Source organism: Caloenas nicobarica, chromosome 10, assembly GCF_036013445.1.
Source record: "Caloenas nicobarica isolate bCalNic1 chromosome 10, bCalNic1.hap1, whole genome shotgun sequence".
Lineage (NCBI taxonomy): Eukaryota > Metazoa > Chordata > Aves > Columbiformes > Columbidae > Caloenas > Caloenas nicobarica.
This window is the reverse complement of record NC_088254.1, coordinates 9,794,695-9,816,544: the sequence shown is the minus strand read 5'-3', so window position 1 is coordinate 9,816,544 and position 21,850 is coordinate 9,794,695. Positions and strand designations below refer to the sequence as shown.

Genomic DNA, 21,850 nt, shown 5'->3' with positions numbered 1-21,850 from the left:
CTTGGGAATGGCAGGCTGGAGACTCAAAAACATTCTCCATACATGACTCACCTCCCCACATTTCTGAACTACAGATGAGATTCCACCCAGCACCATGACTAGAGCAGAGGAATTTCCTTTCAAAAAGCAGATCTTTCTCGCCCTCAGAAGCAACCATCCCAACATTCTTTAGCCAGCTACTACATTCATACTAGTCAGGTTGGCTGATTTTTGGCAGCAACTTCCGATATACTGGTGTAACTGCTACATGGTTCCCCAAAACCCACCTATGCTTTCAACTTTTATGTTTTTCTTTTTGCCTTGCTTTGCACGCTGGGCATCTTAGACAAGTTCAACAAAAATTTACATGTCAAGAAGGATGGGAACAGGTTAACGAATACAATCTGGAGAGGGAAAGAACCTAGCCTGTGTGCTTCAAGTTAATCAATTCAAGAGAAGTCCCCCTATGCATAATTTCCCTAGCATAAAGTGTTTTAACTCAGTTTTCTGTACATGTAATTCTTTATTGGCCCTCTAAAGAAAAACAGATTCAGCATTAATTCTTCTGCAAAAGCAATTCTGCTAGTTGAAACCACCCCCACAGCCAAAGTCCATCTATTCTGTATCCCACAGCAATTCCCATTCCTGAGGATGACTCGCACACAAACTTCTCCAATGACAATTCATAGGTCAATGACTACGGTGTAGACAATAGTGGGTGATTCTGGTCTGCACTCAGAACACCTACTTAAAATTCAGTAACAACATAATTATTACTAGTTATTTTAATTGTTGATATACTATATGCAGGGAACCTTTTTATGTAATGCCATTGCAAATATTCAGATTTTCTTCTTGTAGGAGGCTCAAAATTGTCACAGAAAATAAGTGACATTCTAAAACATGTAACTGTACATACCTGTCCATGACTAAAGGTAAAGATGTTCGATTCACTTCCCACGTCACAGTGGCAGGAGGGTTTGCTGTTATTTTACAGGCAAATCGAGCTACTCCGCCTTCTTGGACCTCAGTTGAAAGTGGCTGGACTTCAAATGCAGAAATAGCTAGAAATAAGAGAACATCAAATTTAGAGGACTAAAGTGAGGAAAAATTCCTGGCTAAACCAAACACCAGATCATAGATCAACTTGCAAAAATACCTAGAAATACTTGACAGTTCCTGACAGTCATATTTTAGTCCTCTAATAGTATTCGCTTCAGTAAAAGCATTTGGAGGGTAGTACAAGTTCATGTTTGATAAGAAAAAAATCAAAAAGATCTCAACATGAGTTTAATCATGTGAGAACACTTTCATCCCAACAGTCCAAGTGGTCACTGAGCGGATGTCTGATGCACAGAGCATCAATATAATTTCAAGCATTTACAATTTAAGGAGTTCACAAAATCGAGCCAATTTAAGTGGCAGATCAATAAATACCTTGTAGCTAACAGACACCTAAGAAAGTGATCAGTAGTTGGATTTCTTTGCTCAGAGAATAAAAACCAAAGGAAAACCCTCTAATTAATTGCTCTATTTACTGCTACTTATAACATGATTAACAGAAAAAAAACAACTCTTCAGAGGCAACTACTTTTGGATAACTCACAACACAAATCACTCTGCACACATGTCCACCCCCTGTAACTGGACAGGGAACAATCTCTGCACAAACTCAACAGCACTGATTTGTTTTTAAGAAAGTCAGATTTCAAACAAATTTCTGTTCTTATAAAAATTATACAGAAACATGATTTTAATAGATAAACCAAAATTAGTAAGTTACCCATTGCTTAACACACAAGTTTTATGTTGAAAGAATTCCTCTGTTTCACTTGTTTATTAACTGAAATGTTTTCTTCATCCTATTTACTCTAACATTTTCAATAATACCCTTCTGCACAAAGGACACATACAGTACTGATGCACACCAAGCATTCCAAAGAATGCTTCCCACCTCCCATCATTTTAATGCTACTGCATAGCATCGATAGATTAATATTGGAGTGTGAAGGAAATGTGACATGACCTGGTTGCTTTGCCCTTCATGCACAAATTTACTTCTAACATGGGCCTAACTACATAACTTAAAGATTCCTATTACTACTATACCTACCTCATCACCCAGGTCAGAAGAAATGTCTTTTTCGCACTGCATTCCTGTAGTTGCATTAGCACTGCAGGAATGCACATTCCTAATCATACCAGCAGAGTTAAAGTGTTGCAGCTTTGTGAATGGACCTCCCAAAGACTGTGATTAAAGAGACAACCAAACCACCTTGTACAGCAAAATTACCTGAAAGCAGTTGTGGCCACATGATGCAAATACCATGGCGGGTGGCAAGTAGGTCTGGCACCTAAACATGATCCAGACTCCCAGGGTGCAAGCAGAGATGCTCCTGGTATCCATTTTTACAACCAGTCCCATGCTTTTGGCAGTGGGTGCCCACAGCCCCAGCACACTCTGCAGCCTGTTCCCCACACACCTTTGCCACGGACAGAACTAGCCTCTCTTGCCAGCAGAATTTAAACCAGTTCCCTATGTTCCACTTTTTGTTCCTTCCCTATGCTCCACTTTTTGTTCTTTCACTTTTGAGCAGTACCGGGTCCAAGAACAAACAAAAAATCCACACAACTTGCATGAAGATGTTACAACAGAAGTCTTACAAATTTAAAACTTGTTGTGGGGGGAGACACAAAAACAGTTCTCTCCTTAAACAGATTTTCTTTTGATTGCTAAGGAACCATCAGAAGAAAAGTGAGACTTATTAGTTCTTTTCCTACCTACACAAGTTCAGCTTCACAGAACAGAAGGACTCAATGCAAGTCAAATAACATGCACATATACCATGTTGTTCCCATAACTCTAAACTTTCTGGATTTGCTTTCTACTAAATTTGACGCAGTCCAACTCTCCTGCAGTTTACCACTACAGAAGGGAAGGGGGAGAAGCATCCAGGCTTGTCTTGCTTCTTCCCTTCCCTCCTTCTCTGTTCTAACTCCTCCCTACACAGAAAACACGTGTGTTCACCTGCAGTCAGAATATTTCCTTAGTGCTGTCCTTAACAGAGTTTCTAACGAAAACGTAGTGCTTTGCATTCTTCATTTACTCACAGAAAGCATGATGTAGCAAACTAGGCAAGCCTGCTTAGCTTTCAAAATAAAATTTCTAGGAATGTAATAAAGGCATAGATAACAAGAACACCACAATTCAATCTAACACGAGTTTCAGAGCCATCGTGCAGCACAGCTGCACCACACAGCCAGTGGCATAAAAAAGGACCATTTTAACAAGGCAGAAAGGTAATTATACGTGGTTTTAGAAACAAAAAATCTCCACTTATCTCTCATCTAAAATTATACATTGTTTGTCAGCTTAGTTCAATACTTTCTCCTTCTGTATCTTGTTTCTGTACGCAAATCTCTGGTTTCTTCTTAATTCTGACTTTATTTGTTCCAGTAAAATCTGGTTTTACAAGTCTATTGCTGTCTCGTGAAACCTGACCTCTTTGTAACAGGCTTGTTTTCAAGGCAAGCGCTGATACCAACTCAGAACCCCAAGAAAAAGTCATTAAGGCAGCACTGTTAAGAGGCCAGAGCTCTATAAAATGGATAAGAAACAAAGTCTCAAGAGACATACGTTGTTCCTGAAAACAACCCTGCAAAACGCAATAAATGTAAGTGCCTTTTTATTTGAGTTTTCCCCCTCTTCTCTGGTCTATTTAATCATTTTGTTCCCAGATTTATAGCCAAAAGAAAACAATTAATGTTACTCCAAGAACCTGATGCTCCCACCTTTCTTAACTTGCAAGATACCAAATGCTGCTTACAGAAGAAGAAAACAATAGCTAGAAACAATAGCTAGAAACTGTATTTACTATCATAAATGCCTGCAATTTATGTGATGGGAACATGTTTTTGTATAGTTACTTTTGAGTACTAATATCTTTGATGGCATAAAACACACAGGTCTGTCCAATAAACTTATCTAAACAAAGTATAAGTCCCAGTATGAGTTCCCTCATTTACCATTGAGGCAAATATCCACAGGCTCAAAAAACAAATGATTACTTGCTGTCACACACTGATTAAATATTAGAGAAACCTTGCTGGTGTCTCCTGCACTATACACAGACTGAATACTCTTCTGCACGAAGAAAAAAAAAAAAAAAGAAGCGTACCTAAACAGGTTTACATAGATTTAACTACTAAGGTATGAAAAAGTAAAATTTAAGCAGCTCATCTCTCACATAGTTCTGGGGTTTTGTTGTTTGTTTTTTAAATACAGCAGCAGTCCTTCACTCACTTTAATAAAAGATAAAAATAAAATAAATAAAAACCAACCACACACACAGAGAAAAAAAAAAAACAAAACCAAAAAAGAAACACAACACCCACGCACTTCATTCACTCCTGAAATAAAGTCCTGAGGCTCGTTCAAACTCAAGGCCAGGTTACTTGCTCCCTTACATGCTGCACTTTATACTCACACACTTCATGTCATTAAGTGATTTTCTGAATGAGTTTTCTTAAAAGGCAAAAGAAATTCCAACAACCTACGTGTTTATTATTGTTAAAGCTTGCGGGTTTCATCACAGCTGACACTAGCCCAAGACTGGACTGCAACTGTGTAATAAAGAAACTGAAAGAATTGAAAATAAAACCCCGGAACTGAAATTACTCCCTGAACTGAAACAGTAGCACAGACGGGGGTTTCATCCAACCAGAATGCAGCAAATATTGAGAAACTCTACAGCACGTGACACCAACCACTTAAGTGTTTCTCAAGAGATAATGGCCACTCAGACAGATGAACCACTCAGGTGGAAATAACAGAAGTGCATAATGCAATTTGGAGAACTTAGGTGTTAATGCTGCTGATAATTACGTAACAGCCCTAACCCTTCCAATGAAACCAATAATATTTTCTTCCTCTCCCCAATTCTCAGGCAAAGAGGTTTTCACTTGAGAAAAATAAACTCGCATGTTAAAAAAAAAGCTATGGCTTTTTCCAAATAAATGGATTTCGGAACAGCACGATAAATTTAATACCAAATTGTCTCTTTTTGATCTAGTTTTCATTATGCTCTCTCTCTGAAACAGTGCTTAAAAATGCAACAAATATACATGCGTATTAGGTTTTAGTACCGAAGCCAACTTGTACATACTTTCCTTGAGTTTAGTGTGACTTCTGAGTCCTTGAAGGAGCAAGGCTTAAAACAGGTTATGAAAGGAGTTCTGCAAGACTGCAGACACATAGCTATTCTCCTCATTTCTGATGAAGTGGTTGGAGTACAAAGAGCTGGAGCTGTTATCAAGTGATCTAATGGGTGGATCTTTGCTGAGTTTCCCAGGAGATGCTAGTAAAAATTAAATAAAGTATTTGGGAGCTCAAGTTCTGTTTAGTACACGCAGTTCAGATGTGAATGTCACACAAATGGAGCAATATGGGTAAAGTTTTTGTAACTGTAAGTAGAAAGGGATTACGTGAAAGGGCATTGTGTATGTGCTACCACAAGGACAGTGATTTCTTATATTCACCCTTACCATTTTAATCAAGTGTTAGAATTATTATTTTTTAAATGTGAGGCATAAAAATCAGATATTTCAGGAGAACAGAGAAACTGATCTGCAAGTGAAGATTAAAAGTCCTGGGACCTGATTAGCCCTGGAAAAGGAAACTGAAGAGAGATGTGACAGTCTTACAAATACATAAAGGAGATATTAGTGAGGACAGGGAGTGGTGACTCTCATTAGCCAGTAAGAACAGAAGAAGCAGGAAGAGGCTTTAGCTCTAGCAGGGGAAGTTCAGGTGAGGTTGCTAAAGGGAAATGTATTAGCAAGGAGCAGGCAAGTACAGGAGGTGATACAACTCCTAGCAAAAGGGGTGCCTGGACTGTCACCTACCTGCCCGAGGGCAATAAGGCTGCTCCTGCCACTTTTTCACACCAAATGCTACAGTAAAGATCCTTTCACAAATAAATTAATTTTGTCCTTCAGAAATATCTAGAATCTGTTTGTGTTTGTTTTTCTCCCAGGCAAAAAGGCAATCCAGAGTAGATTTGTACAAAGAAGCTCTTCGGTTTTCCAGCATTCTGCCTCCCTCTCCCACCTACACCTCTCCCCGACTGCCTTCTCTTTCATTCTTCTTTGCTCTTCAGAGCTTTATCAGTGTTGCACATTTTACACTGATAGGCCCCCAAATCTGTGGACTTAAGATAATGAAGCTGGTACATAAACAAAAACCCCCTCATGTCAGTCACCAGATGATCCCCAAGGCCTAACAGACAGCTGAGGTGTCCATTTGTACACTTGCTATTCCACAGCCAACACACCTCAATAGCTTTATCGATACCCTTATACATCTCCATTCTTTTCAAGCCAAGTGAGTGAACAAACTTATTTCAGAGAAAAAAAGTGGCAAGATGATCAACAGGTACAAGAGGCAGCCTCTGCTGCCTCAACAGCTGTTCAACTGCATCGGAAAGCAGAGGAAGCCCTAGTCATTTTTAAGAACAAAACATCAATCTACTTATTTAAAATGATACATTCAGGATTTGAAAATGAATTGAATTGGAGACAAGTTTTACAGCAACACAAACCTAAATTGTTCAGTCCAAAAAAACCTAATCAGTATAGATGGCAGTCTACAAATGAGTGCTGCTTTTTTAGAAACACATCCATTCAAAGAGTACAAATACAAAGTGCATGGGAAAATCCAAGTCTTTCAAAGTAAAATATGATTGCCGTTTTTTCTTTTTAATTATTAAGCAGGTTATAAGCCATTATGTTTCAATTTAAAATTGTTTTAATTAAAAATAATCCTAAAGCCAACTCTGACATACAACATACAATGATCATAGTTCCATACTGAAGTATGGAACCCTAAACATACAAGGAAAATCTCTCCAGATAACTGTAAAGTCTCATAAAAAAGGATTTCTAGGATGCAGGTAGATGACACCTCTTGAGGCATATAAAATGACATGTTTTTACTAGGCTGCTAAGGAAGCAGCTTATACATGAATTCATGCAGCAGCACACAGTCTGTAAATGTCACCCAAGAGGACGTGTATTTTGTTCAAGGAGTTGGGAACATGCTCCTAGTTCACTAAGAAATGTGGCTACAAGTCTGATTTAAACTATAACTTACATTCTAGATATGAGACAAACATCTCCTTTGCATTATTATTTAAAGGCAATATAATATCCTCCCAATTAAGTCACCAAGGTAGCAAGAATCTCTCAACTGATTCTGAACATCTTCAGTTACCACTAAATATGAATATGAAATAGTGGATACGTTCATACAAAGTATGAGCATCCAAGAACTTTAAATTCTAGCAGGGACTGCTTTAAGGTTCTTGATCTAACCTGTCCTTACAATTCACTGTGTCATGATGTACTTAAAAAAAATAAAATAAAAAAATAAAAAAAATCAGTAATCACTAGACTGCTAGACCAAGACCAAACACTTGGACCAGCATAATTTCCTTGTAGTCTCCTGCCTGAATCTCTCTATAGTCTCTTTTTTTCCTAATTAAATTGTGAATTTTTTGGCACAGGGACTACATTTTTTTCTGCATTTGCTCAGTTACAGGCAAATGTTGTCTTCTTCAGCTTACAACAATCTTAAATCTATTAACAAGGAAGCTGGATTTTTCCTTCTCTCAGGTTCCCTTCCCATTTTTTTCCCACATATCCTTTTCAAGTTTCTTTTTGTTAATGCATGTATTATTCAGCAGGACTACCATACTGAACATAGGTGCTACAGTTGATGAAAGGAATTTTAATGCTCAGTTTTTCCTTATAGATTCCTGTTGACTTTTTTGGTCCAAATTATATCTGTTTTCAGCAGCACACCATGGACAATTTTAAGTCCACATCACTGGCACTGTCTGTTCTGCAAAAACTCAGACTATGCAGCATTGTGGGTCAGTGGGGACCTGAGCAGGAGCAAGACTATAAGAGAAAATTTGCAAAGTGTCAGCCTGGCTTTACTCAATGAATAAACCTCCTCTGTTTAAAGAAAATACAATTTAAAAGAAAATAGAAGAGAAAGAGGAGAATAAATTAAAAGAAGTATTATAACTATGTCCCTGTTTGGATTACTGTAGTTAATTGGACCACTTACACAGAAAAAGTTCTTGCTTTGCAAGTAAGTACAAGTAGATCTGAAATTGTAAGTCATTCTGGAAAGTAACCAGACAATAATCTACTCTTATCACAGTGGAAGCATTGCTACAGCTGCAGCAGCAGGAGACAAGATCAAGTGGAAATTGAATTTTACTGATATACTGTGATCAGATGAAGACAGTAGCACCATACTAAAGAACATCTTCACATAATTATGAGCCAAACATTTGAGAAACAAACCATCCGATACCCTCTTCATCAAGCTGGACAAAATCCGACATAACCGGAAGAAAACAAATGTGCGCACACACAATGAAGGAAGAGACTAGTTTTTGGATTTTGCTTCTTGCAAAGTGTTCTCCTTCAACCGGTCCTTCTCTAACTCCAAGGATCATTCTCAATTTTATCTTATCTTGCTTTTCTTTGAAATGCAACAGTGTATGCTAACCTGGGACCAAAACATTGGTCCTCCAGTCTTCTTGACCACAGGAAGCATCAGAAAGATTTGCTCCTGCACTATGAATGTCTGGTAGTTTAGCTCATAAATGCAAGAATCTGCAAAGACTTTCTCTTCCTTCAGTCTCACCCATTGTCTGTACAGATATCTCCCTCCTCTTGCTGGCTTTCATTTAAGGCAAACAACTGAGTCTGAGACTCAGAACTGAGTTCCATTTGTAAGAGGAAGTGATATCATCCAGAACACATTTGGCCCTTTCAGGCACAAAGGAAAAGTGTCAGTTCATTCTGTTATAAAAGAATAAAGAAGAAAAGATTGTAATTCAAACAACATACTGATAATGGCAGTCTTGTAAATTACCAGAGATTTAACTGTTCTGATAAACTGGAAGTGTGGCTTTTTCCCTAAAGCCAGCTCTTATTTTTAATTTCTGCCAGAGTGGTTGGAAAAATAAGCTTAACTAAAATACACTTTTTCCATATATTTGTATTTTAAAATAAATATTCTGAAATTGCATAGTTTTGTACTACTGTTGCTTAAAATGTTAGTTTAATATACTTACTTTTAATTCATAACCAAAGATGTATACAGTGTCAAAAGCTTGATACTTAACTCAGTTAGAACAAAATAAGTAGTTTTTTCCCATAAAGTCAGGAGGATCACAAGATAAATAAATAAATAAATAAATAAATAAATAAAATCATCAAATAAATCATACAGCCTGCTGATATCACTGCCAAGATGTTAAAAAATCATAATGAAAATCCTGGATAATACTATATGAGTTCCTTATTTAGGCTAGAATTTCAAAATTGTATTTTATTTCTCTGTATATATCCCTGGCAGTAAATGCTATCACACATTGACATATTAATGACCTAAGACAGCCTAACAAAAGGCAACTGATAGCAATAGTCCTCTCCTTCTCCCTAAAATCTGAAAACATGGAGAGGACTGCAGTGTCCATAAACTCATCCTGTGCCTCTCTTCAAATTCATTAATTCCTAAATTAGGGCTCTCGAGATGACTATTCTTCTCACTTGCATGCTTAGAAACACCGGTAGGACAAAAAAAGAGGAGAATAATGACCAGTCCTGTTGCAACTACTACCACACACTGCACATGCTGCATACTTGCAGGAGAGAACAGCAGAATGTTACCCATTACCCTTATCTAGTACACAGGGAAATCTTGTTGGTGTTGACTCTTCAACACCAGTATCCCCAGATTTCATTGTCCTTGAACCAAGCTGAGCCCAACCACACCTCCAGTCCCAGAAAGGCAGTGTGAACCTATAACTCCAACTGCCTTTCTTAACATTTCAAACAAGCTTTTCCAGACAATTGCACTTCCAGAGATAACACAGATTATAAAGGATTATTGAATCAGTTCATCACAATTTTAAAATCCATACAGATATATAGACAAATATATAGTATAGCTGGGACAGTTAGGGAAACCAGACTCTTTACACCATCCCACTTCACCTCACTGATATCTTGGAAATAGCTTTGCTAGAATGGCACCTTGTATTGTCTAATCCCAAATTAAACTAAATGCTTTTGATGTGTAACAAGGAGATTGCTGTTACTAATCCCTGGATTTTAATGAGGTACTAACACTAAACTGTTAGACATGGCTTTAAAAATCAGTATTCGTGTGAATTGTCTGGAAATGTGGTCATTCCTGTTAAAGGGTATTCGTTTTACCTCTGTTTTGTTTTCCAGCTTCATATTTTAGCTTTAATTTCTGCTTCTCCTTTGATCAAGATGGTTACTAAGAACTCAGAAAGAAGACAGGAGGCAGACCCAAGATTACATGACAGAAACAAGCTAGTTTGCCACTAGTGAGTATGACATTTAACTTCCCAACATGAAAAATAATTTTCCTGGAAAACACCAAAAATTACCCCAAAAAACGACCTAATTCAGATATTACATCACAGAAAAAAAGTATTTTAAGGAAGAAAGAAAAAAAATGTGAGAGAGATGGAATGGAGCAAACAGTAGTGTTACATAAATAAAAGGACGCTTCAAACCACAGTACCCTGTCAGTTTAGAAGCCCTTATAGCCAGGTATAGTTTTCACTACTAACATTGCTACAAAGTAAGGCTTGGTTGGCACCTAAGTTAGTGTTCCTACATCCAGATATATTTCAGAACTTTTCAGATTCTTCGTTAACATATTTCTCCGGAAACATCTAAACATGCAGGTCAATAGCTAGCAGAGAATCTCTTCACAAGACAAAAAAGTCCATGTATCTACAGAAGAACTACTGTGCTAGCAGGATGAAAATTCTACAGAAAAATTTAACTGTGCATTTAGCCCTAAATCTATATTGTCAATATCTCAGCAAAATCAGGAGGTTATCCTCAAGAACAGTTTTGAAAAACACATCTATAATCACCACAAGAAGCAGGGAAACTTCCTTAAAATAAATGTTTATAAATCTGAGGAAGAAAAATCTTGCCATTACTCACTAAGCAAAAAGTGTAAGTTTAAATCCATCAAAAGTTTTTCCATAAAAAAATACTAGTTCGAGACAAAAATGTAATTCTGAGTATGGTAACAAGTCATGCTTCCATTAGTCTACACCAAAAAGAAAAGCAGTGATGGAAGTGCAAATAAACCTCCCTTTTCAAAATAACTCTCTCTACGTTGTTCAGGAATATACAGAACAAAAACCCCACAGCCTGCTGTGTATACTGGAAATATCAGCAAGCAGGATACCATCTAGCCTATCACCATGCTATTTGTGAAACAAGTTACATTGTGTATTTTCACAGATATTTCTTGAGTTAAATATATTTCCAGAATAAACCTAATACACCCATTTTCTCTTCATAAAATGAAAACAAAAAGATAAAGAAATGTTCCTCTGTGACTCTACCAATATCAAGAAATTCTTAGATTGTGATAGTATGAACACCATAGCAGCAGTTTTGAAGATGACAGTTCAGAATTGTATTGAAAAGGAGTCCAGTCTCAGACAATTAGAGCATTACGATTAAATATTAGGGAGGTTAAAGAAGACTGAAACTGCTGCATTGATTTGCCACTATCAATAATTGATATGGGACACTTATTAATCTGTCTATCCCAAAGATTTTTCTTAACCATTTGCCATTTAGAATCCCCTAGCAGACATTTTAACATTTTAAAGAAGGTGGATTGGAATTACAGTTTGTACAGAATATAATCATATTCTATAGTGATCATTATTATTCTGATGCTTTGGAAAACCCCATGGAGTGGGAAATTACAGAGCTTCATTTTTAGGAGCCACCATCTTAGCATTACAATTTGGGTTCCTCTTCCCTTCCTACCATCAAAGAATAGATTTTCTCAAACTGGGATAACATTTTTGGGAGCTACTAGCATAGCTTATTGGCATCCACACACTTTACATTCACAAATCCAGAGAGTTTGAGAGCCAGACGTTTAAGACTGCTGACACACATTTCTTCATTTCTTCCAACCTGCTGATACCTGTTGACCAGTAAGTCTTATTCTTGATTTCAACAGGCTTTGAGTCAGGGCCTTACCTTAGAGACCTGTTATTGTGCCTCCTCAGTTCTCTAGATGATGTGTGCATTAGTCCAGAATTCTGGCATATATTGTTTTGTTGGGATCAGAAGGATGGAAGAAGAAAGTCTGGAAGGGAAGGCAGTTGTTCTGGTTTGTTCTACTAAACTTTACAAAGTTGTTTGTTTTTTTTTTTTTTAAATGACTGCAAAATATGCCTACACATGAAGACACAAACCTAAACAATAAAAAAATGGACGAACAAACAAGATTTTTTTTTTAAGGTTCAAATATTGCAAAACACTGACAAGAGTAGAAACCCCATTTCTACAGCATGGAAGACATGGAAGCACAGAGAATGAGCCAGGTTTGGCCACGAAATCTGACATGCCCTATAGACAAAACTGATCCTTCACACCATGTGCTCCTCACATTTCAGCTCACAGAATAGTATTTACAGGTTGTAGGCAAGGAGCAAATCTTTCTGAGGCATTAGTCTGAAAGACCCTCTCAAAAAAAAATCACATTTTGAGTTTTGAAGGGACCACAAGCTGCTCTGCACATCAGGTTAATCACAGAAAGCTTTCACTGATAAATACCAAGGAGACCCCAGATGAGGTAATGAGTGAGGATTTGGGCCATCTGTCCTTTCTGCTATTCTCAATTCATTACCTCTGCTCTGGACAAAACTTCTCCAGGGCCCTGATTGCTAAGCTAAACGGTGAGGTCCGTTGCAGAGCTTACTGCAGTTTCACCTCCAACAAACTGCCAGTCAATTATATTGGGAAAGAGTCTGCTCTGCTAAAACTTATGGTCACCTTGCTGCAAAAATGTTCACTTCTAGCCTACTACATACTTAGTTCTGCCACTAAAACTAAACAAAGAGAAAGAGGTGCAATAGAGAAAGGAATGGAAAAAGTAAGGAACAATGGTATGTTTTAATTTTTCCTTTCCTCTCTCATATTCTTGCCAACTTGCTGACAGATATCTAAGAAGTATAATTTTTAGATAATGATCTCCAAACTAAGATGCAGATCACTAAGAATTACTCTTCAGTCTCTGGTAAGAAGGGAGAAAAGGAAATAAATAATTAGCTTAATATATAAACCCCACACTTTTAAAATACAATGCAAAACTGATTATTTATACATTAAAATCTTTGCACAGCAATGTCCATGATTGCCTCCCCCACCAAAAAAAAAAAAAAGGTAGCATTTGCCCAGTCACAAACTAGCCACTACTTTTCTGGTACCAAAGAATGCTATAATCTAAAGGCAATGAAATGGAGAAGCGAAGAGGTCAACAGCCTGAGCACCCTTGAACAAAAGTTCCCTTGGAGATGTCAGCTGCAATCTCATTTGTTTCCTCTAACACTTTCGGGTCCCCCTGCTCCTTTCTTTAAAGCTCCTAATTCAGTGGCTGACAAATGATCACTCTAAGAATCTCTGTACAGAAATAACCAAGTCTGAATACATCCACTGAAGTTCACTAAGCTCTCCACCATTTGGGTTGGGACTAGATTCTGCAAAAGTGATTCTGGCCACACACGCATAGAGAGACAGTTTTCACCACTGGCTTCTCAAAGTTAGGACCAGTCTGAAGTTTCATATGTAGTATTTTCTCTTCCTGAAAGCCTGGAATTTGAGTAGACTATTCTGGACTAGGTTTTTAGGCAAATGTACCCATTTATTCTTTCTTACCTACAGTATCCTTTTATTCCTTCTTTCTTACAGCATCCTCAGAAAGCAGGAAAAGTATATTGTCTTCTCCACATACAGAATGGAAACTACTGTGAGCAGGTTTCTGATATATCCCAGTGCAGAAAGTCATGAGAAAGACTCAAAAGGCTGCATGTTGAACACAGTTGACAGGAAAGGAGAGGAAATTTGACAAGATAAGGACACTGTCACATCCCGTGTCCACCCCCTCCACCAAAAAAAAAAAAAACACACCTGAGAATAGCCTTTTCCTTGTACATCCTGACTTTCCCAAGGTTGTTTTTGTTAAAAACAAAACAAAACTTTCTTCCCCTCTTGCAAGAGCTCTTTAGAAGTGCAAGGTCTGGAGACAAGGTCTCAAAGACAGAGTGTCATCTTTGGCTGCTTCAGAGAAAAAAAAGCAGAAAAAAGAACAAATGAGGCACGTGGTTCTGGAACAGCCTCCCTTTGGTGAGACAGTTTTGGAAACGCAACCCCTTCCTACACACATGGACATCACTGAAGACAGAAGCAAGCCCTACCACTTCCATTTAACTACTGTCGCAGAAATTTCAGCCCCGTAAATGTTTGTTTTCTGGGCACAGGACACATCATATGGCACACCAGACTCTCAACATTTAAACATGTGCCTGGCTGTCTAAGCTTTCCTTCATGGGTAAAACTGTGAATTCCAAATTATTATAATACACAATACACCAGGAGTCTCTATGACACTGATCCATTTTTTCAAGCATAAATGCAATAATTTCATCTGAGGATATATTGTACTTTATGAAAAATGCTCTTTCCTTTTGCAGCAGCATGTGTTCACCATGGATTTTGGAAAGTGTTAACCTTAGCAACAGAAAGAGTTCATAATTAGCACGCCTGCTGTATGTTAAGGAAAAACATGAAAATAGTTTAAGAAAATTGGTTCCGTAAAAGTGGATAACCACCCTTCAAAAAGTTCTCTTAAATGCAGAAACATACATGCAGGAACATGAAAGTACAATTTGGCAGAGTGACTATGAGATTGTACTGTTTCCTCCTCACTTCTTCAGACCACTGCAACAGAGAGGAAGCTTGTTATTCATTACGTATTAACATAATTGTGACAATAAATGGGATCCTTGGCAGCACCAATGCACTGGAGAAAATAGCAGGAGGATCCTAACTGACATACTATCAACCCATGAGCATCTTATTTTACTGTTCACACTCTGGCCCATCAGGTGCTCTTTGAGCCACAGAGATGATGATTCAGGAGAACTGCAATGCAGAGGCAAGCATCAAAATTCCCAATCTGTGAAGGAATAAAGTACAGGACAACACACCCAGGTCTTTCTACTTTACCATGGTCAAAGCGACAATGGTGCTTTCTGCCTCTTGCAGCTATGTGTAAGCTATTCACATAACCACACATATTGTCTTACTACACCTCAACCTTTTAATAAGTGGCAAAAAATATACCACTACCACCCTTCCCAATGAAACCAGTCATACATATCACCTCGGGAGTTCTCTACTAGCACCATTTTAAAGGAAATAAAAGATTGAGGCTTAGAAGTATGTGGTTCTATATAATCAACAGTTTATTGATGGTGTAACCGACATATCCTACTGAATCATGTAAACAAGCACGAGAGATTTGATCTTTTCGCTTTTGAAGGCATCCCAGCTGGGGTTTTCCCTTCTCAGTCTATCTATCATCCACACAACAGTGTGTGGCCACAGAAGTGCACAATAAATGCTAATGCATTTATCAAGGAATTCCTCTCTGCTCTTCTGCAGACAAGAATGTAGGTAATAGTACAGAAAAGGCACACAGTAAGCCACATTAACCAGCTTCAAAGCTGTTCTACTTGTGTGGTTGCATGCATTCAGGAGAAAGAACACACCACTTTCTCCCTTGCAAAAAGGACTGCTTTCCTTCAGCAGTTTGCCAAGTGATTGCCTTCTAGTATATGCTTAATCCTATGGAGGCCTTTCTTTGGAGTTGTTGCCATTCTGTGAAGAATTAGTTCTGCTTAATACCCCAACTGCTGCATGGGGAACATCCGACACAGTTTTGCACTTCATGACATGAAGAGAAGGATCAGAACACAAGCAGGATTGTGCAACAAAAGACACATCCCTTCACAACTATTCTGATTTCGCATTCAAAAAAAAAAAAAAAAAAGGAAAGTTAAAGATTGATTGCTATGACTCTAAGGCTCCACGAAGAACACTCAAAAAAGAACCAAAAAACCATAATAATCACTTGGTGCAACACAAAAAAGAATTTCAGCACTGTGCAGCAAGAGTCTCCAGCACTGTAAGCACTAATTCATTCTGATCAATTAATTTCACTGCAGATGCCAGCCGAAGGGTAAGACCTCTATTTATCAGTCATGTACCTTTAAAAATAAATAAATGCTATTCCTGGCTAACATAAAACAAGACCCCAATAGAATGCAATACCCGCTCTCCACCTCACCCTGCCCAGCTCATCAATCAGAGAAAGCACCACAGAACACATCCCAGGACAGGAGCGGGGCCCCACACATTCCTCTGCCACGCCGCCCACCACTGCGCCTTCCCTCACATCTTGGGGGGAGGTGGAGGAAGATGTTTCATTTCATACAATGGCAAACTGACACCATCCACGTATGAATGAGTGTAAGTTGATATGGTGGTGCTGTAAGCCTTCAGACTGTCAGAAATGCTATCCCTGAGAGACAGAAGCACTCTCCATTTTTTGCTTTTTTGTTTCAGAATCAGCATCCCAGGATGAAAGACACAATTTCACTGCAAGATGCTGAGGAGAGGTGCTGGGAATTCAAGCCCTTCAGCCCCCTCTCCAAATGTCAACATTTCAGTGTTCCCATGGGGAAAGAAGAGATGCCTCCACTCTCAAGGGCCAAACGCCCTTGCAGCTCATTTTCCTGTCACCAAATGCCCCCAACTACATTACACAGCCCACAGATCTTTCCCCAATAACTGTCTTGCTACACAGGACAATAACTAACAGCAAAATTCTGAATGTCTTAACGTTTGAGAGCAGCAGGGAGAAAAACAGAAACAAACTTCACACACACAAAAAGGCACTGTCAGTACTGCTTGTTTATTGAAGCTACTTAAATCCTCTAATTAGATGTTCATCTGAAAATTTCTGGTGGTAGAGGAGAGGAAAGAGTTTATAAGTCTTGCACCTTTCACATAAAACAAATCAAAAGTGTGGCTTCCAAACAAAAATCATATTGCCTTCAACTCATAGAAATCCCTATATTTTTCCCCAATTACATTTCTCTCACTTCCATATGTGTCTGGAAAATATCCTGCAAATTTATGCTGAACACAGCATAAAATCCCTCATATCAAAGGCAAACAGAAGTAACCAAAAAAAATTTGTCTTTAGAGTAAGTCACCTTGCTACGGCTATTGACTGCTTGGGTGGGAGGCAATAGTTGGATTTCCGGTTTGCCCAGTCATAGTGCAAGCAAATAACCCTGTGCTACTAAGTTGGTAATAGCCCTGGTCATTAGATTACTTATATTCTCTAATACACAATGATAACCCATCTTCCTTTTCCAAGATTTTCAAAAGCTTGTTATTTCTCTCCAACTCAAGGCTATTAATCAAAGCCACTGGAAAGGTGCTGAAGGAAGTGTTACCTGGAGCACAGGGAAGCTGGTACCTCCAACTTAGACATCGTACTCCATCCTGAACCAAGCAAGCTCTGAGAAAGGGGACTGATCCCTGGGAAATGCAACTGCAGACATGAAAGGAATACCACCAGGTCTCCATGAAAGGAGGAGGCCTACTCAACAGGTGTTGTACTTATCCCAGATTTCTGACACGTTTGTAGATATGTCTAACAGAAAAGAGTTAAGCAAGGTTAGATTATCTCAGATTTCCTTTCTCTCTTGTGCTATTAAGATAGTTAAGCCGCTCATTTGTCTCAAAAAATATAAAATTCTCCCTTTTGCCTCAAAAAGAGGAAGAGAAAAGAATACAACAGACCAGTCCTCACTGTATTTTATTCTAAATTATGCACTTGTACTTCCATCAGTAGAAGCATAACACCTTGGCCTGAAGCCAATCAGAAATCCCTCATAATACGTTCAATAAGCCAAATCAAAACAATACATAGCTTATGAGAGTGAAGTAAAGAAACTTGAAGGTCATATTTCATCTGCTGCAGCTCATCATGTTCATTCAAACAGAGGCAGAAGGTTAACTGGCGGGATCTGCTCTTTAACACCTCTTATTTCCAGTGGAAGGAGCTAAGTAACAATGTTCTTTTCTCATTACTTCATGAAGAAGATCAGCAAAAAAATCCTAATGCTAAGGGAATACAGCACAGCTGAAGGCAAGATGGACAGAATAGCCTGGCAACACCATGACAAGCAAACACACCTCCTTAGTGAAACTCAAAGTTGATTTTTGGATGCATTAATTATCAAATTGAAAACATGATTCAAGTTTCATAAAGCATGTGTCCTGGTTTTGGCTGGGATAGAGTTAATTTTCTCCCTAGTAGCTGGTACATTGGTGTGTTTTGGATTTAGAATGAAAATAATGTTGATAATACACTGATGTTCTAATTGTTGCTAATTGTTGTCAAGGCCTTTTCAGCTTCTCATGCCATGCGAGGTGCACAAGATGGGAGGGGGCACAGCCAGGACAGCTGACCCAAACTGGCCAAAGGGATATTCCATACCATATAATATCACGCTCTGTATGTATTTTGGGTGAAGAAGGAGAAAGGGGAGGACATTGGGACTGATGGCATTTGACTTCGCAAGGAACTGTCACGTGTGATGGAGCCCAGCTGTCCTGAAGGTGGCTGAACACCTGCCTGCTGATAGGAAGCAGTAAATGAATTCACTGTTTTGCTTTGCTTGTGTGTGCGGCTTTTGCTTTACCTGTTAAACTGTCTTTACCTCAACCCACCAGTTTGCTCACTTTTACCCTTCCAATTCTCTCCCTTACCCCACTGGAGGTGTGTGAGTGAGCTGCTGTGTGGTGTTTAGTTGCCAGCTGGGTTAAACCAGAACAGAATGGAAACACTTCCCTCTTGTTTTAAAAAAAAGGGATTCTCAATGGACAAATGCACTCTTGTGCATTTGGAAAATGCTGGGTTTGTACAACAAACTTTTGTTCATCGGGTGAAAATGGGGACTGGAGAGAAAATATTTGGTTCTACCCTCAGCTTTACAGCTGTTCGTGTTGTCTGTAAGAAAGTAATTTGTTAGTTTGATTCTGTAGAATCCATTCTCTTCTCAGGTTTTTCCATATCTAAAACAGAAGTAACACACTAATCTTTTACTTACTCCAGGCTTTTCTGGGTTGCTTAACACCATATATGAGAAGTAGTAGGAGCACTACAATTCATATATCATATACATCGAAACTAAGAGTGAGAGTAATAGAAATGAATACTCTTTACCCTCTGTTGTATCAACTAATCACAAAAATCTATGGATTTGTTGGCAAAAAAAATGGTGGGGGGGACGAATCATAGAAAGGAGGGGCAAAACAACAGAAAACCCACAAAACAAAACAGCCCTATTGCACTGATGGAATTGAAACGATCTGTCCCCCTTCATGAGCACCACACTGTGCTGATAAACTAAATCTCTCTTTGATTGAAGGCCAAATTAAAACAGAGCAATGCAGGAACTCTTCTGACCCAAAAGTAATCCACTCAATCATATAATGCATCCCTTTCCTTTTAGTAAAATGAATAGCCCTCCATAGAACCTTTTTCTTCCTTGACAAGTCCTTGACAGAAGAATGTGAATCTGGACAGCTAAATGAATCAATCACCAGCTGCTAGTCTAGGGCCAAGATGGTGAGCCGAGGGGCCTGCCAGAGTTCAGTGACCACTGGTCAAAGCAGGACAAAGCCTTCACCTCTATGAATAGCCTGCTTCTGGGATCCAAAGGTCACTCGGCTGCCTTGGAAACGGTCCCCTTTGGTTATTTAAAGTTCTCAGGCTATTCTGCCACAGATATTATTGTTTCAGGTGGTCACCATCTTTCCTCTTCACAAGTTTGTGAAAGGCCGGGCAACCATTATTTAGGTAAACGCAAGACAATGGCAAACATGGCAGCAACTAAATAGTGAAGAAAGGAACACTTAAAATAAGTACAAATCATGCTTTACATTTCCTCATAATTCCAGCTTCTGAACATGCCCATGTAAAACACCCTCAGAGAAAGGTCTTGGCACACAAAGGGCCAGATTCCCAACTGGACCCAGGTGCATACCTTGCACTGAAGGCACGTATTGAATACTTTACTGCGTTTGAGATTCTTTACATAAATATGTCAGAAAAAGAACAAAAAAAAGAGTATCGGGGCTTTTCTCTGGTCATGACTGCTGGGCTGTATTTCCAGAAAGCTGCCCTATAGCCCAAGGTTAGACCTGTAGCCTAACAAGTAGGTGGCACTCTAGGCTATGTGCTTGAGAAAAGAGACAGACCAGACAAAGGAGGAGGTGAAACCCACAGGTGCTAACTCCTCTGCAGCACTGGAGCCCACAGTCCTCCCTAGCACCTACCTAACAATATGCACCACAAAAAAGCTCTTTAGAATTATCAAGTTAAAGCTATTGTTAAATACACGCTTAGACACTAGCCCATGTTTTGGTTGAATCAAAAAGTTCTGATAAACTTATCGCTGGCCCTTGTTATGAGTCTTTTTCCTGACACCTTGCCTATATAAAACTCTAATACTTTCAAGCATATTCATTTCATTTTTTGCTGCATTACCAACATAACTAGATAAATGAAGCTAATCTCTAAACTTTCCCACTAACACAGTATTCAGTATATCTCTGCCTCTTACATGTGTGTATACACAAAGAAGTTGAAAATTTCCAAACCCAAATGCTCATAAGTTAGGAAACTGAAGAAATGAAGCTGCTTATGTAACTGATTTGCTCTGTTTATATACACGCTGTAGGAAACAATCCAACCACACAATCACACTTCTCCCACTATTCACAGTACCAATTGAATGGTGCTCACATAATGAGCATCTATTCAATATTTTGTTTTCTCTTCTCTCTTCAGTGTGTGGCCTCATTCCTTATTTATTACACTCTATTAAGCGCTGCCCCAAAGGCAGTTATTAACTTCCCTATGGTCTTTTCTGCAGGGTTCTGCACTACAGTTCTTCACAAATGTTAATGCATCTACTCTTGCAACACCTTGAGATGACGTTTTATTATTACTTTAATTTTAACTGTTGGGTATGGACAAATAGTTGGATGGTGGCCCAAAATATTAACTAAATTTAGGTGTCAAAGATACGACGTCGATCCTTCACAGCACCCTATGTGTTGCAACCATGGCTCCCCCACTTCGTTGCACCTGCAATTGATCAAACCTCAGAAGCTCATATCAAACATCAAGACCATAAAAAACATGTAGTTACAGCCTTCTCACAGAAAGTAGGGACAAGCTGACTTATGTCATGTATTGTGGAAGCTTCTGGCTGAAGTAGTGATACAATTTAAATCCTCCAAAGCTCCCCTGACTGTGAGGTTGTTCTTTGTCTTTCTGAAATTCCCAAGGGAAGTCCAGGACTCCTGGGTCCACATTCCATGTCCTGAAAGATCAGCTGCTCCAGTGGGCACACTCTCTTGAGTCAGCCTTTGCCAGCCCCTTGCTCCTTTCCCACTCCCAACTTGTACCCACAGCAATCTCCAAACCGAGCCAGCCCCAAGCCTCACTCCACAAAGCTTTTCCTTAGTACTTGCTGCTTCTCACCAATGCATTTCTCTCTTCCCCTTCCTGACCTTTAGACACATGAGACCACTCACACCTCTACGTCACCCACTTCTCCCAAACTCCCTCACCAGGTAATTAGACCATTGTTTTCACGTACTTCAGCTTTCAATGCCAGCCGGTTTCTCCAGCGTTAGATCACATTTTAGCTCCTCATTAATTCAGAACAGGAAAAAAAGGCAAGTCCACAGCTGCCTAGGACTGCTTAGAGGGAAAGCCCAGCCCAGTGTTCACAAGAAACATGCTCAGCACAAACAGCATCTTCAGTGTCTATACCTAGTC

At 38.9% G+C, this 21,850-nt stretch overlaps 1 protein-coding gene across 1 annotated transcript in view; it reads right to left on the bottom strand.

Moving 5' to 3' along the window:
* PRTG (protogenin) overlaps nucleotides 1–21,850 on the bottom strand; it is an 84,562-nt gene that overhangs the window by 47,441 nt on the left and 15,271 nt on the right. The window contains 1 exon segment of the mRNA XM_065642016.1: nucleotides 899–1,043. Within this exon segment, the coding sequence (XP_065498088.1) occupies nucleotides 899–1,043 (145 nt within the window).